The sequence below is a fragment of the Channa argus genome, chromosome 1, assembly GCF_033026475.1.
Source record: "Channa argus isolate prfri chromosome 1, Channa argus male v1.0, whole genome shotgun sequence".
NCBI lineage: Eukaryota > Metazoa > Chordata > Actinopteri > Anabantiformes > Channidae > Channa > Channa argus.
The window spans coordinates 26,425,159-26,443,009 of record NC_090197.1 but is presented as its reverse complement, the minus strand read 5'-3'; the positions used below and the strand labels follow the sequence as shown (position 1 = coordinate 26,443,009).

General features: G+C 37.5%; 1 protein-coding gene across 12 annotated transcripts in view; it reads left to right on the top strand.

Annotated features, from left to right (window-relative positions):
- Positions 1–17,851, top strand: part of epb41a (erythrocyte membrane protein band 4.1a) — a 106,463-nt gene that overhangs the window by 22,177 nt on the left and 66,435 nt on the right. For 8 of the 12 annotated variants that reach the window (XM_067510136.1, XM_067510185.1, XM_067510176.1 and 5 more), the window contains 4 exons: positions 2,219–2,389; positions 7,456–7,641; positions 14,115–14,243; positions 15,814–15,915. In XM_067510136.1, the coding sequence (XP_067366237.1) occupies positions 2,219–2,389; positions 7,456–7,641; positions 14,115–14,243; positions 15,814–15,915 (588 nt within the window). The other 4 variants (XR_010914829.1, XM_067510194.1, XM_067510203.1 and 1 more) reach the window with 4 other exon arrangements.

Below are 17,851 nucleotides of genomic sequence, written 5' to 3'. Positions count from 1 at the left end.
TTGACATTGTGTTTGTCAGTTCATATTATCACTTTCTAAAATATATGACTGAGAAAGGCCACTTTTCTTAATATAGGTTAATATTTAAACTGGTACGGCAGCTTGGACAGTGATACTTAGACAACTTGTGTTGTCATTGCCTTGACTCACCCTACACTTGCTGCTCCAGTTAAACAGATTCTATATTTGGATATTTTAAATTATGTTTTATAAGATGTGGATGTCTGAGAGAAACTAAAAATCTAAAATAGCACAAAAGATTACGGTGAAAAAACATTACCCAACCCCCAGACAGTCAGGACTAGGCACAGTCAGGCCAGTTAAACACTGACATAGAGACCTTTTGTTGTCTGCTGCTACATCAGCCGTCAGTCACAATAATTATATAGTACATTTGTAAAAATGTTCTATATTAAAATAAAAATGTACTATATTATGTTTACACTTGATGAAAAAATGCTATTAAATAATTAATAATAATTAAAATAAGTTAAATTCTTACATTTTATATATAGAACTATGACCATTAAACAGGGGAGCAAAAGGTCTATTTTGATCAAAAGGGTAAATACAATTAATAACTGTTCATGTTGTAGGTAATTGTACTTATTTTACTGAAATGTCTTAAACATTTGCTTTTTGTAAAGAAAGAATATAAGTTGCTAATCTGTTGCTCATAACAAACTAAATGTTGTGTCAGCATAACTTCAAATGAAATTGTAATTTGCTGCCAAATAAAATAAACACTTTTGCTATTAAAGTATAAAATATAGATAATTTAGTTCTCACCTTAGTTTTGCAAAATAGCAAAGAAAAATATTAATAATCATTTATAATTTGATTTATAATAAAATTGTATAATAATTAATTTATTTGTCACTATACAGTTGTGTTAAAACAATAAGATAAAAATAGTGTACAGGTATTTTAAACTGATAATGGCTTCATTCCATTAGACATTGTAGGGCTATGTTGGTGAGTGAACATGTGCAGTACGAGAATACCCTGAAATTTGCTCATCTAAAAAAAAAAAAAGAAAAAATGCAATTATGGTTGATGTGGTTAATGACCAGTCAGGATGTTTGCTGCGAAAGATTGAAAGCTACAGCAGTTTCATTGCTCTTTCCCAGTCATGTATGTCTCAGTGATTCTGGACACTGCTGTTATTCTGTTGTTGTTGTCCTTGGATTATCATTGTTCAGAAAACGTCCAGTCTTTTTCATTTGATTCATATACTACATTAAAATGCTGTTGTCCAGTGTAGCGTGCCACCTATCCATCCTGCCTATCACCAATAAAACAGCCTTTTAATATGCAGAACCACTACTTGGTGGCCTCTGTAAAACTGCTGCTTATTTCACATAGCTTTGATGAGCTGATGATTGATGATTAAAACAGGTAGTTAAACATTACAACCTGAAAAGCAGATAAGTATCAGTTTCATTATTTGTGTGTCTGCTAAGAGATATTGTATGTCCTGAGCTTCACGATGTGCAATTCCAGGTAGGTCTCACTGCAGATTCAGTGTTGAACAGTTTTGTTTAGGACAGCATAAAGTTACATTTGTGCTGATGTATCTATGGAGGAGAAAAAGGAGAAAATCTGCATACTGAATGCTGCAGATGTTTTAAAATTAAATGATGCTTTGTCAGGTCAACTCCCATGTGAATATGGATGTACACAACCATCAACCATAGTTCCTTTGGGTCCACACCTCTTACAAGACAACAAGACATCTCAGCATGTTCTGTCTTGTCTTTTTTCCAGCATAATGTGAAGCGGCACAATATTGGTACTCACAAGTCAGGACAAATCCTCAGCCCCTCCGCTGCATTATGTCTTTAATCATGAGTCAAATGAAGGAGATTTTAAAATGAAATGCAGACCATACATAACAGGAGACAGAAAGTCACTCCCCCAAAGCTTGTCTTGTATGACCTCAGTATGTCATTGGGAATAGGCGGCCATGATAAATTAAATGCAGAAGCAAACTGCTTACTAAAGAATCTTTTTTCAGCATATTAAAAGAGTGGCAGAGCTTCTTTTGCATTTTTCATTATTTTTTTTGTGTTTGTTGCCTTTAAATGTTTATTTTGCAAATAGTTTTTTCTCACTTCCTGTCACATATTCCTTGGTAAACTTCTATCATGCTGTTGTTTTTCTATTGCTGACCTTCTCCTTCTACTTACCTATATTGACTTTTCCATCCTTGTTGAAGGACCTGGATAAAACCCAGACTGAGATCATGCGCCACCACACTAGCATCAGTGAGCTGAAAAGGAGTTTCATGGAGTCGGTACCAGAGCCTCAGCCCAGTGAGTGGGACAAGCGTCTTTCCACCAACTCACCTTTCAGAACAGCGAGCATTAACGGCCAGTTCCAGCCAGCGGTGAGTCCAGCCATGTGTACTGCAAGGCTGTCAGATCATGTCCATTAGACTCCGTCACTGTAAAACTTCCAAGTTGCTGAAAGATCCTTTTTTAATGTGATGTAGCCATGCTAGCAGCTTATGCGGCTTCAAGTCATGTGTTAAGCTACGCTAATATCCCTGTCCTCTCTGTGTACTCGACACACAGAGATGAACCTGATTTTTTCTTCTTTGACTTTAACTAACATGTCATACTAGCAGGCTTTTACAATGGCAGACTGCTGCTTTAAGCGATGGTATTTAGTGCAGGTTTCGCAGCTTAGTCAACCAAAACAAACTCTTGCTTTAAACTTTTATGCTAGCTAACTAACTAGCAGGCTATTCATTACTAATGGCTGTACATTGCCCATCAGATAAAATATAAAATGTTGATAAGGAGAAATTAGATTTTCTAAAGATATGTTTTAAAAATGTTTATTTATTACAATGCATTTTAATAAAGTTGGGGCTGGGCAACAAAAAACGTAGCTCTGCTAGTTGTAGCATATGTTTTTTAAAAGGTACATTAAATGCCTGATGAGTGATCCATTAGCACCGTACATTAGGAAACACCAATGAAATTGCTGAATGTATATTTTTTTATAATTATATTTTTAAAGCCCTGCTGTTTGGGATTTTCATTTTTGTCATCAGTTTTCAGTGAAAATGGATGTTGAGCTCTGTGATCCATTACATTACAATCATACATTCACTAACACCACAGGAGGTATGTTTTATTACAAAACTGGAAGTGAAACCTTTTATAATACATAAGAATAAACAAAGAACAAGTACAGATTAGATTGTTCTGATAAAGACGGATATTACTGTCAGGGGGAACTCGCTTGGACAGCACCCATACAGCATATTAAAGGGTCCTAAAAGGCTGGATAGTTACTCAGTGGGCACAGGGCAAAACTGAGCTACTGATACTCACCACACATGTTCTCCTTGTAACAGAAATCAACCCTCTTTTTAAAAAAAAAAAAAAAAAACCTGTACAAACCCTGCCCCAGGTTTACTACAATTATTTATCGCCCCTCCACAAGTCTTATTTATCTGAACAAAAATTACAACAAGGCTTGAAAACAGGCTTTTTTTATGAAAGATTCTTTGGCATGGCAAGAAAGAGCACATTTAAAAATCAAATAATGATGGCTGAATTCCATTTAGCTGCTTCACTTTCAGAATCCTGTTCATGGCAGTCAATGTTAATATTAGCACGTGCTTCAGTTGTCAAGTCTTGTCAGTTGACAGATGTATAGTCCCATTCAAAAGTTTACTCTAGGAACAACAAGACCAAATTATTTGGGTTTTTGCATACTATGTTCAAAGGATGAATATGATAAATTGAAAAATTCTGTTTTTATTTAATGGTATTTACACCTACATAAAATAGAACATAACACCTTTAGAGAGTATTAAGGGAGCAGATGTTTTTTAACACATTACTGACAGGTGATTTTTGTTACCTATGAGATTGATTTCTTTTCAATAAACAGCTTTAAATGACAAAAGTTTGTATGGCGAAAAGTGTGGATGAAAGTATCTGCTCTTGACCCAAACCATAGAAGCTCATCCATGAAACACACTGGATGTAGCGTCATGGTCTGGGCAGCATAGGTGGTTATGGAACAGGCTCACTGATGAAGTATGATGGTAGCTGCAAAATAAATTCAGAGGTGTACAGAAAGGTTTGGTCTCTCTTTGGGCCATCTGATGAAAAAAATTCTATGTTCTTTGTTGTTTAATGTATCTAGGTGTAAATGCTAACTGAAATTCTGGAATTTTATATTCATCTCTTGAGCTTAAATCTAAATGTCTTCAGTGTACAGCAAAAACTAAGGACATGGACATGGTCTTACAACTCAAATACTTGTCAAGAGGATAATAAGCCTAATATAATGTAAACACATGCATTGTGGATTGTATGAGGCAGATGCATACATAGGTACAGTATTGAGCACAAATATAGGAATTATTCGTGAAGAATTTGGCAATGTCCACAATGTATTTGTACTGTACACCGATCTTGCACTTGGTGGTGCTGTTGGCTTTCTCCATATCATTTCACTGCTTTAGCATGACTATAACCGCAGAGACAGGGTGTAGATAATTTTTTTCATATCTGGCAATATAAAGATGGCATGTGTGTGTATGTGTGTGCAGTGGAGGATGCCCAAGGTTTTACCTACATACAGAGTAGTTAACAACCTGTCTAAGATAAAGCTTTGTGGTACATGCTGCAGTGGGTAAACACTAACTTTCATTTCTTTATGAGCAAAATTAAGAATGCCACCTGGAGGATTTGGCCATGGCCTACTGTTGACAAACAACTGTCCAACTTCACCTTATTTTGCTTTGCAGCAACCTAAAGCTTTCAGTGTGCTTCAAACCAACTGCAGTAGTTTATGTTACCGGGATATATGTTCTATATGCCAGCGCTCTGAATTTCATTCTTTTGCCACACTATGTGCAGACTTTGACTTTTAGAGGAACAAGGCACGATTGCATGAAATTGCTCTTTGCACACTTTGCAACAGTATCTTATAAAGGAAAATTGTTGGATGCAGCCTGCTCACACCTCATCGGAAAGGTGTAGGAGAAGAGAGGTTTAGCATTCATCAATGTATAAACAAACCACTTTGTTTGAAGCATACTGGCATCTTTGAAGGGGACCTACCCTGGATCCTGTCTGCTTCAACTCTGACCTCTGCTACTCAACACTGCCTTTGCTCTTTGAATGACTACTGCAAGCTCTGACATCTCGCTTGATCTGCCAATCAGTTGCAAGGCCGGGTAATCCTGATCCTGTATCTGCATGACTCTTGTGCCTGTTTTGATCAGTGAAAGACTGAAGAGCAAAAAAAAACTGAAAACAAGCTAAAAAGCAATGATTACAAGTCAGAGGACTGACCCCCACTCCCCCCCACCTCTTCATCTGTTTACCATCCAATCCTTTTCCCTTTTTCTGTCCCCTCCTGGATGTCTTTATGTGGGTTTCTGTGTCTCTATCTCTCCCACTTCTGTCCTCATATCTTTTCCCTTTTCCCTTAAAGTCTGTGCCTGTTACTCCTGTAAAATCCCCACCTACTTCATCCCCTTTCCCTCAACCTCCAGCATCCTTACCTGTACGTGTAGACAATGACACTGAAGGTCAGGGAGGATCTCTGTCCCCCGACCTGCCGTTGTTACCCTCTGGCTCTCAGCTTTCCTTTAACCACAACTTAAAGACACAGTTTTTTCCCCAGACATGAGGGACTTCACAATATTGACATTTTTCTTTTTTTTTTAATACTTAAGAATCTAGCCATAACAGCACATTTTACTGAAAGCCCGAGGCACGGTTTTTGTAATTTCATATTATTGCTGAATGCTCAGAATTATTATGACACATGGGATGATAAAATAGTCTCCATTGCATCACCATCCACCATTTAAATTTCCCAGATTTTCCCTGACTTGAGCTGATTCTTGCAGGCTAAACACAGATTGTGCTTGGTGTGCAATATTACATCCCCATCACCCCTACTGAGTAACGTGTTGAAGTATTGTACCTTACAAAGTGGCTCATGATAAGCTCCTTCCGAGCTTCCACCATATGCCAAGATAATCGACAGACTTTGTACATTGTAAAGAAGTGGAGTTGACACATTATGGTTTTGCCAGCTGATACCAGTTGGTCTGTTTTCTTATCCCTGTTGGCATTAGAAGACAAAATAGTTTGCATTAGTTAGAAATTTAGCTTTGAGACTTTGCCATTCCTAAACCATTCTCATACCCATCTTCTATCTTCCTCCATTTGCTGTCGCTGTCCCCACTTCACTGTCCCTGTTTGATTTTTACAAATTACTCAATCTTTAGTGTCTGTGCTCAGCTCGTGTTCAGACCACAGTTAATTACTTGGTTTAAATGTTAATACAAACATTTGATGTCCTGTTATTTAGGGGATGGTGTCAATAATAAATCAGTTAATAGTTCTTGTCTTCCTTGGTTAAACTATTGTTTTTACAGTATTCAATATAAAAAACGCCCATTTTTTACTGTTTTTACACCTTTCAAGTTTGACATTGTAGCACTGCATGTACGCAGTTTATTATTATAAACAGTGACAGATTTCATTTGATTCTTCAGTGTGTCCTTGATTTCACAGTTACAATACACCAAAGTAGACATTTTAGCCTCTGACCATAGACGGTTTAAGGTGAATAGATAAATTTAAGGTACCTAATTTACTGTGAGTTTGTTGAAGACTTCATCTGTAATGGACAATAAAACAAGAACCCTGCAAAATGATCATGTATACCCATATGCATGGATGCAGAATATCAAGCTAACTCAGGAAAAATGCTACATATCACACGTAAAAAGCAAAAGTCCTGATTTATGGAAGGACTGATTTATGCTACATTTTACACATTTGAAACTATCTGGTATCCTGCATAAGAAAGAAGTGTTTGAGATTGCACACAAATCCAAAAATAATCAGGAAAAAAAACATATATTACTTGAAATCATTACAGTGTAGCATCTAGGATTCACCTTTAACTCCACGAATAATGTAATTCAGTCAACTAATAATTTGCCGACTAATTTGTTGGATTTATTTCCTCATGGAATGCTGGTAATCCATAAATCAGCATACACATTTTGTAAAACTATTAAAAAAAAGTCATTTAAAGCATAATTCACACATAGAACTTAGAACAAGACTGATCGTGTTTCATTTGACAGTAAGCCACATAACCTAATCTTCTCAGTATTGGAGTACAGGCTAACTTGGGTAATTCTAACTCAGTTCCTAACAGATGGAATAGTTGTGTGAATTGTGAAGAAAACTGTGGAAATATGAAGATTCTTTTGGGGACTAGAGATTGCAGGGACAAACCCATTTCCCCTCTGCCCTTCTCTCCGATTCCTCCCTCTCATACCTTTCCTCCATTTCCTTATCCCTTTATCATCCTTCTTCCTTCTCCTGTCAGTTGACCATATTCCACTTCTCTGTTCATTGTTATCTGTCTTTCTTGGTCTGCTGCTGCTGTGCACAGCGAGGAAGGCAGTCCCTTTTTGGAAACAAGGTAAGAGCATATAGTTTGTCCCCAGCGCCAAGGGGACGATCGCTGTACACACATGACTGCCTTCTGGAAGAAGATGGGGAGGACAGTGATGTTGATTGGGTTGATGATGAGGAGGAAGAGGAAGAGGAAGAACAAGCTCGTGGGCACACTCTAAAGGTGACTATCAATGTGTCGGATGAGGGAAGAAGCTTGGTGAACCCATGTGAGTTGAGCCCAGCCAGAATCAAGCACTCCCGGATGTCTCTCTTTTTGTCAGGGCTGCTGGTGATGGCCTTGACCATGCTGTGGCTGACTTTTATTTGAGAGACATTCTGGAGATCCCTGAACATTTGATCCTGCAAGGTGCCTCCAGCTGTCCAGAGACTGCTCCATTTAAGTGCTGTTTTATCCTTTTACCCTGAATTTATTATTTCTAATTGTTCCAAAATTGAAATTATCCAATTTTCCTTCCATGCACTACAGTGGCCACAAGTGGCAATTGACACTTCCTAAGCTAATGTTACTGTTGCAATGCCTGTAAATTTGACAAATGTCACTCGCAGATATTATCGGATCCAACTACCTGATTATTAATGTAACCTCGGGTGGTTGAACACTGTGTTCTGTTTATGCTTCATTTACATAGCCTACATGTACACAGTTTACAGTAGGGAGGAAAAACTCTTAAATGGAAGAACAAGGCACATGGTGGCAAACCATCTGCCTTGACAGGTTGGGGTGAGTGGAAACGCAGAAAGGAAAGAAAAGAAGAGCAACAAGACGTGACAGATAAAAATCCTGAGCGGTTACAAACATGGGAATACCTCCAATGGTATAGAGAGAGGGTAACAGAGAGGGAGAAGTACAACTATGGAAGAAAGATGATACTTTCAATGGTATGTAGTGAATAGCGCATTTAATGCATGGTTAGGAGAGAAGAGAAGGAGAGAAGAGAAGAATAGAGGTTGTGGTATTGGGGTAGAGGTATTGGGAACTCTGGCAACCACAGGTAATAATGCATTGTGAAAGCAAAGTGTTTTGGTGTCTTTTGGTGTAACATGGTACTACGAGGTCTTTAAGATAAGATAGGTCCTCCACACCTTTTGAGATTGTTGTGACCTAAAATGTCTGAATAATGGATTCTTTCAATATCCCTAATCTAATTTAGTCAGGAATAAGACTTGTACTGCAGTGGCTTTCCCTTTAGAGATGTAATTGTATCTAAAATACTACAACACTAAAACCTCAAACTAGGGTCAGAGCAGAAGGATAGAGTGAAAATGAGGGACTTATTACTGTGGAGTTGAGCAAATGGGAATGTGTAACAAAGAGTGATTGAGATAAAGAGATATCTTTGAATCTGTCAGATTTCTTATTGAATCTCTAATTAAATAAGAAAATATTGTATTTGATGATACAGTATGTTATTCTCCCAGTGGAAGTGACTCCAGTAGAAATGCCAAGCATGAAAACAAAAAGAAACAAAGAAACAAAATGACCCCATCCAACAGACTCAATGGTTATAAAACATAGCCTTTACTAGAGCCATCATACACCCAGCTGCATTGCCAGGTTTTGAGTAAGGGGGGACCCAAGTGACACAAGTCAGGCAGGAGTCTGGTAACTAAAAGTGGTTTAGTCAAAAAGGCACAAGATATCAGAAAAGATCAAGACGGAGGATAAAACTAATACAAACAGAAACAAAACGGAGTGAATAACTGAACCAGAGGCCAATCAACTAAACAAGAACACTTGTTTGGGAGACTAAGGGAAAACTAAATTGGATTTAAGATGAGTGAACTAAGGAAATAAGAGTTAACAGACTACATAACGAAAAGCGCTAATTATAAACAGGTTTATACACTAACAATGGGTTTACATTAGTTGGGGAACAAAACAGAAATCTAATGTAAGTGAGCAAATTAAGCTGGTTATATAAATAACTAGCGGCTGTAGCTCAGTTGGTATGGCAGTTGTCCACAGACCACAGGGTCAGTGGTTCAATCCCCAGTCCCAGCTATATGTCAAAGGGCAAGACACTGAACCCCCAATTGCCAATTCCTATCCCCATGTCCAAGCACGGTGGAAATTGGGGAGGGTTGCATCAGAAGTTTTCGTTATGTTGAGGAGGGTTGCATCAGAAGGCGTATCTGACGTAAAACCATTTAATAACATTGGCTTACCATGTAGAACAACACGTTTGTATTTGTATACATCTGGTACTGAATAAAGTACCATTTTTGGATCTTACAAAAAATTATATTACGAAGACAAGAAAGATTCTTGAGAATGTCTTTACAGACTTCCATTAACTCTCTGTTGAGGTGTTGGCTATTTAGCCAATCAGCAAGTTTGGTTTCACATGACTAATGCTGTTGGGTTATTCAGTGTGAAAAGTTGCATATTAAGCTTGAAATATTGCTCCCTAAACAGTAAAGGTAGAATGACTGAAACATTTTTCACTCTCATTACTTATAGTACATTAGGTCAAGTGTTTTGTGGTTTATTTATTGCTCTAAGTACAGCATGTTGATCATCTCAGTATGCTCCACTAAGATGTCTGGTGTCATCTTAATGGACCATGTCACTTCATCATTCTACTGCTGTATGATTTAGGCTCAGAATCACGCTTTTCTTCAGTTTTCTGACAACTTTATTAGCTTAGTTTTGTTATGCATTAAATAACTTTGAATCTACTGTGTTTAGATTTATTACCATATATCATGGCTTGTTCAGTAAAACTGAAACTCTGGGAAAGATGTTTACCTTTTAAAATATATTGAAATGTTGGAGAGAGTGACAGTACAGCTGTAACGTGTCTTTACTATTTTGACAACACTGCTAACAAACCAAACCATACAACACATATATAAGACTTTGCATGCTCAGTAAATGTACTCAGCCTGCTGTTGGGTTGGTGTCAGTAGAGTTTGGTATAATTATGATTCTGTAAGTCTGTACTTTTCACTGTGACACTACTGGAAATTACCACATTGTCACCATCTACTGACGAACTTCGTCTTATTAAGTCAATGGATTATCTTGTTTGTAGTGTGAATTTTCCAGTAAGCTACAGTACAGTAAGGTGTGCTATAGAAACTCAAATAAGAAATAATAATAATAATAAAAATAAATAAAGTGTACATGCCTACATTTCAATTTGTACAGTATGATTGTTAGGAGCCTTGCAGGCAAAAGTTTCAGAGCAACTAGTAGCGGGTTTGTCTACCAATGACAGGATCAGTGGTTTGATCCCCAGCTCCTTTTGTCCATGTGTCAAAATGGCTTTGGCCAAGACATTGAGCCCAAAATTGCTCTCGGTGGCAGCTTAATCACCATTGCTGTAGGTGTGCAAATTGAGCATTGAGGCTTGTTGGGTAAAGAAAAAGTAGAAAAGTGCTATATACAGTACAGTGCAAAACTCTTAGGCAACTATCAGCTCAGCTGTTTTTGCAAGGTTCCAATGACAATCTCTGGATAACCTGAAAATTTAGGATATTTGTACCCAGTATAAAAAAAGTTTCAGAACAAAGCAGCTTCTATTTTATGTGACACACTATGTGAACTTAGCACATCTGACTTCTTTTGGGAGGAATATGTTGAGATTTTTTGTAAACAATCTATATTATACTATGCCTACTTAAGCATTTCCAAGAGCTCCTCTTTAGACTGTCTTTCTCTGTCCAGTTGATCCCACAAAGCGTCTATGATATCTTAGTGACTGTTAAGGCCACCCCCAATCATTGTCAGTGTTTTATTGGCAGTTTTTTTCCCTAAATATATTTTCATTGTATGAGCATTGTGCTTGGATTTTTACGATTTAAAAAAATAAAACCGTTCCTAATAAGTAACGTTGCAGAAGGCCAGATGAATTCAAACCTGTCTCTGCTTTTCAGCATGTATGATCCCACCAACACCGCTGGTACCACAAATGTAGCCTCATACCATGACAGACCATCCACCATGTTTCTCCAAAGGCTGCTAACTCTCATTCTTCCAGCTCTCTCCAGCTCTTCTTCTCAAATATTGTCAACGCTAGGACCTGAAAATTTCAAGCTTAAATTTCTTACCCCATAAAAGTCTTCTCTGTAGAGCTTCACTATAGTGTTTGTGAGCTTTTGCACATCTCAGCTTTTATGCCCTTTTTCTTTCCCCAAAATGTGGTTTCTTGGCTGCATTCATTCCACAAAGACCATTCCTGGTCAAGCTTGTTTGGACTCTGGAAAGATCAATTTGGCATTCACATGAAGCTGCCAGCTGTTGAGCCAGCTCCTTAGAGATTGCTGAAAGTAAAATTGGATTGGTCACCACAGTGAGTCCATCTCTGGAAAAGATTTTATGCAGTGGTCCGACTTTCCCATCATCAATAAAACTAATTCTTCTCTGGGTATAAATAAATGTTATTACATTATTAAATTTTGTCAAAATGATACCACGGTGAGTGTAAACAATCAAAAATAAAAGGGTCCAAAGAATTATTAGCGTGTGACTGTATTTTCGTCAGACAGTCCATAAATGGTCATCAGAGATTTGCTAAAACAACAAATCTAATTGTGGCCTAAAACTTTTGCACAGTACTGTAAGTGGATACCATTTGCCGTTAATCATTTATTCATAAGCTTCTTGTTTGCATCTTCTTGTACCTGCACTTCAAGCAACAGGAGACTTGCCCAGCAGAAGAAATAACACCACTGCTACCTTATACTTATATGTGCTTTCCTAAAACCCCTGATCAAGAACTCTAATAATGCCATGAAACTTAAGTTTTAATAATCTGTAACATTGATCTTCATTGAGAGGGTGCATATCTTCAAAATCAGTAAGACAATTCAACAACAAAAACAAAATCACATGCCTGAGAAAAGTGTCGTATCCAGTAAGATTTTTATGCCCCAAAACTGGTTCAAGTCTTATATTATTAAGTGTCAAACATGTTATGTTTTCATTACCTACTTGAGTAAAATACTGGAGGTCCCGGTTCAAAAAATAAAGTTTGTAATCTTAAATTCTTGAAAGACTAGGATTAGGATAGTCTATTTTTGCCAATATCTTTGAAATCATACACCAATTCTCCAGATTTCTAGTTGTATACTTAAAGTGCCATTGGAAGGATTAAGGAGTTTTAAAATCATTTAGCATTTTTGCCCTGCTAGTTCCCTTGTCTTGAAGTTTATGGGTTTTTAAATGGGTTTTTAGTTAAATGCCTGAAATAGAAACACACAAACGATGTGGAAAAGTCTCAAATTGCTAAATACTAACAAAGCCCTATACCCATTTCTGACAGTTACACCCAACTGCCTGACAATCTTGACCAGTTCTGTAAGAGGTATAAGGATCCTTGAGTGCCACAAAAAACCCACACTCTCACCTAATCTCCTGCTGCAGGCCATATTCCATCATTGTTCCACTGAGTTGCCCTCAAGCGTTCTGCAACATATTCAACTTCTTACTCCACTGCTCTAATCCTCATTGGCTGAAATAACCCATTGTCATCCATATGTTTAAGTTCTCCAACATCTTTTTAAAAACTAGGTCAACTTTACTAATGGACCTTTTTCGATATACACCCTGAACCAACAGATGTGTTAATGATAAAGTCATTCTAGCCCATCACCACATACTGCGATAGATAGAGTCAGCTAGCATTTATGTCCACATCTTCTTCATAAGTGTTAGTTTTGCTTTTGAAACAATACACCATGTTACAACCACTGGGTACTTAACACAAGCTCAGCACTGGCACCCCCAGGGTTTTATGGTCATTTTTGGTCATATTGGTTTTCTCAATTCACCCTAACCATCATTTATCATTGTTATTTTAATAACAATGAAATATAGTATAACAAACAGGTTAATCAGAAAATGTTCTGCAGTTTAACGCATTCAAAACTCATCCTCATCTGCAATGAACACAGACCACATCATCAAAAAGCTCGGCTTTCTTTCCACGTCTTCAGCTAAAGAATTTCAGTGTATGACAACAATTCCTGCTCTGCTTTCTAAAAACTGTTCATACACAGCAGATATTCACAACCAATCTAAATCCGAAAAAACATTCACCTACACATATCATACTTTATATTAAATATATGTTGATATTAAAAATATACAGCAAGGAGAGCAGGACTTTCTTTGTTCTGGCTATTAGCAGCAACAAGGCCTACCAACATTTCAAAAAGTCTTTCCTCCTTCAATATAGACCGTATTGATGCTTTTGCCAATTGTTTTGCAAAGCACAAATTTCAGATGTTTAGGTTGTAAATATTTGAGTAGTGTCCCTTTTTGTGTGGAGTTGGCATATTCTACCTGCGCTTGTGTAGGATTTTGGTGTCCTTCGGTGCAAAGACATACAATTTAAGATAACAAGTGAATTTTCTAGTAACTTGTACCATTCCTCTTGCCCAAAGACAGCAGATTAACTCCTGGTGACATCTGAATATAATGTTAAAATTACGTTATACTGGCCAAGCTATTAAACAGACTAGTGGCAATTTTTCCACTGTATATTAGTTCACACATCACACCCTGCGTGTTTCTCCTTTAGCTAATTTGAGTAATAAAAAATAAATAAAAGTGACACCTCATCCGCCTGATGGTGTCTTGCTGGATGATAAAAACCCTCAGAGACTTTGTTTGTCTGATTCCTCTAGTCTCCTGTGCTAAAGACCCAGACAATCACCATCTCAGACGTCACCAACTCCCTGAGAGGAGCCGTGGCCTACAGGGACATCCCCTTGGTTCACACTGAGACCAAGACCATCACATACGAGTCGGCACAGGTGAGGGGGATTTCTGGGTATGGTTATACAAAGTAACATTAATTTACAAAGTATTAGCAGACTCTTCTTAAATGCTATTATCATTCTAAATGGTGTCACCTTTTATGCAACACATAATTTTGTTTAAAGCTGTGCAAATATGAATGTAGACAAACACTTAAAAAACTATTTTTGCCCTTGTCTGATCAATTTGTTGAAATCAGAAAATGTTCACTCTCTTCTCTTTTTTATATATTCATGCCTCACATTTTGTGCAGCTATTATATTGTCAATCGACAGAAAAAGATTCTTTCATGTCAAATGGAAAACAGATTTCTACAAAGTAATCTACAGTAAATGTTTTATGAAAGGTCAATGGTCTGCACTTATATAGCGCTTTTCTACCTTATTGGTACCCAAAGCGCTTTACACTGATTCTCTTTCCCCCATTTGCACTCACAATTACACACACACTCACACACCGATGGAGGAGCTGCTATGCAACTGGGCAATGCTCAAAGGGAGCAACTAAGTTAGGACACTTCGACATGTGGTTGGAGGAGCCAGGGATCGAACAAACAACCCTGGGATTGGTAGACTGCTGTACCTCTTGCACCACAGTTGTACCAACAAAGGAAAACAATTACATAAATATTCACCTGAATATTCAGTGTTTAGTAGATGGATCTTTGGCGTCAGTTCCACCAACGAGCCTTTGTACAGGCTCATACAGTAGGTCTAAGTGCTCACATTCTGTGACAGGTCAGGGATGATGAGGGAACAGCCCTTTACAAGCCTAACCACACATTTTGAATTGGATTGAGATCTGGGCTCAGCCACTCTAGAGCATCAAACCACAAAACCTTTCTTCCAGTTGCCTTCAAGGTCTCCCACATGCTTTCTGAGAAACTCTAGCTAAGATTCAATATAGCTTTTGCTCTTTGTCACTCTCTCATAAAGCTTTAACTGGGGAAGAAAAGAAGGCAACAGTTGCTGGTTGCACCTGGCAGCTGCAGAAGCTTGTAACTCTTTCAGAGGACTCATGGGTGTTTTAGTAACCTTCCTCCTTTTTGGACAGTCACTGTTTTTGAGTATGTCCTTCTTTAGGCAGAAATGTTCTCATATCCATCTTCTGACTTCTGTTTTAATAAGCATTTGTTGTCTTCATAGTGTAAATTCTAGCCACTGATTTACCACTATTTAGAATTTCCAGATACTAGTGTATTTATATTATAATCATTTAAACCTATTTACTAACGAGTTCAATAGTTTTTATGGACACTGTAGATGCTGCTATCTATTGTTTTATTATTTACAGTTACCCCCTTTGCTGATTTGGTAGTAGAAGTACAAGTCAAGCAGTCATACAAGAACTTAATTAATCTGATATTCAACATTATATAAAGATGTTTATCAGTTTAACACACTATAATATAAAATGATAATCGGGTGACAGGAGTACCTATTTCCTGCTCCATGTGAGTTCAGAATCTCTTTAAATGTCTTTATTTAGACAAATAATAAATCTCACATACAAAAAGTTGATCATATAGTGGCGTCAGTTGTTACAAAAATGGTGTCTCTTCCACAGCCTGTGGACGGCCTGGCAGAGAAGGACTCTGGAGTGCTGCTGAGTGCCCAAACCATCACTTCTGAGACCATCAGCACCACCACCACCACCCAGATCACCAAGGTCGGCTCACTTACTGACAGCCCCACTGTCAGCCAGTACAGATCAATACAGTCATTTCCCACCAAGCTGTGACGGATCTCTACGTTCACTCATTTGTGCCTGTGATACTGACCCAACATAATAAGTACCTGCTGGAGAGTGACTGAGGAGACTGTAAATGGCCTTTTACTTCAAAATCAGAAATGATGTCTTTCTGGTTTGGTGATTTTAATTTTGTAGCCTCACAATGAAAATCCTTTTCTCTCCCTGACACCGGTAGAATGTGAAAGTAGTGTTAGTGACCTGGTTGTTACCCTGTGTTTCTTTTCATTGTTTTTGTAAAAAAAAAATGCATAAACCAATACTGGGCTATATTTGCCAAAAGGATCTGTGCTACTAACATAACAGGTAAAGAATGACTCAGGTAACCAGTTAAGCACATTTGAGCTGTTGATGTGATTGGTGATTTGTCGTTTGGTCTGAGGCTTTGATGACTTTTATTTCAACTGTGTTTTGTACCTCAACAATTTAACAAAGATTAAAAAAACTATTATTCAGCTTAAAGTTTGTTACTAAACATGTACAGCAGTAGATACACATTTGTTAAGTTGATTCTCCAGCCAGAAGAACTTCTTTTAACATAAGGTAGCCATGTCATGTAAGCACAACATCATGTTGCTAGAATTGCTTCCAATATTGACCATTTATCCTATGAATGTTAAAAACCATTTGATTTATTGTGCCATTAAAGGTTTAGGGGCTCAAGCTGTATTCCACAGTGTAATTCACAGAATATATGACAGCAATATACTTTCTGTTTATGCCCTCAACCAATCAATCAATCAAGTGCAGTTTTATAATATAGGACCAAATTGTCTATGCACCCAGTCTTGGGGCCTCATTTCTAACTGTTGCATACACACAAAATAGGGCTTGAAAGATGTGTACGCCACTTCCTGTGAAAAGTTGATAATTACAGAAACTTTAACCCTTGGATGTGAACATTGTGACACTGGAGAAACTGGCAACACAGATGGTGAGGAAGGTAGCTGAAGCCAGATTTTATAATGATCCTTGCCATCACTTTTATCTGACTTCATATCAAACCAATACCAAGACAGCTGTGTTATATGACACTTAGTATTCCATAAAAGCCTCTGTCTAAAACCTTAATTATTTACTTCTGTGATTCATATTAATTGATTATGATTAAACCATTGACCACCTGGTGCTTGTTCATCACTCTATTCCTGAGCCCCCAGAGCTCAGAGAGCAGGATTGTTCTGTATGAAACAGAAGCTGGTGAATCTTTCTCTATTTTACCTCTGATTACCCTGGTTTGTTTTTATCTGCATATTATGGAATTATTGCATTTCTTTATAGAAAACACTAAAGAAGAGATCCCTGATCCCTTATTTTAACCAATGTCTAATTATGTGAATAATTTTCCAGCCATGATTTGAATTGGATTTCAGGTTGTTGTTCTCTTTTTTTTTTTTTTTTTTGTCTTCAAATTCTATTCAGTGAACACATGTCTGTGCCATCACAGCACATTAAAGAAACTGTGCTATTACCAGACACAATCTGCCTTCTCTTGTCAACTGCATCCATCAGCAACTGTAAAAATAATAGGAACTTGTATGCCAGATTTGGGAATATTGTTACAAATAATGTATTATTAAACGCTTTTCTTGAGTCATCCACCTCCGTGTCTGACCATTCAGATTAATCTAAAGATTTCCCTGTTTGTTGCTTTAACAGCTGCTGCAGCCATGAGCCTCTCAGAGTTTGTCTGGTTTCCAACACGGCTTCTATTTTTCACTAAAGCAACACATGTATGAATATTCAGGAGTGTTTTGTGTAGACCATCTACGGTTAATGGTGGGATTGTTCTGGGCGGAATATGAGGCTTACCGAAGTACACATATTCTCTACGTGATTGTGATTTATAAATGTA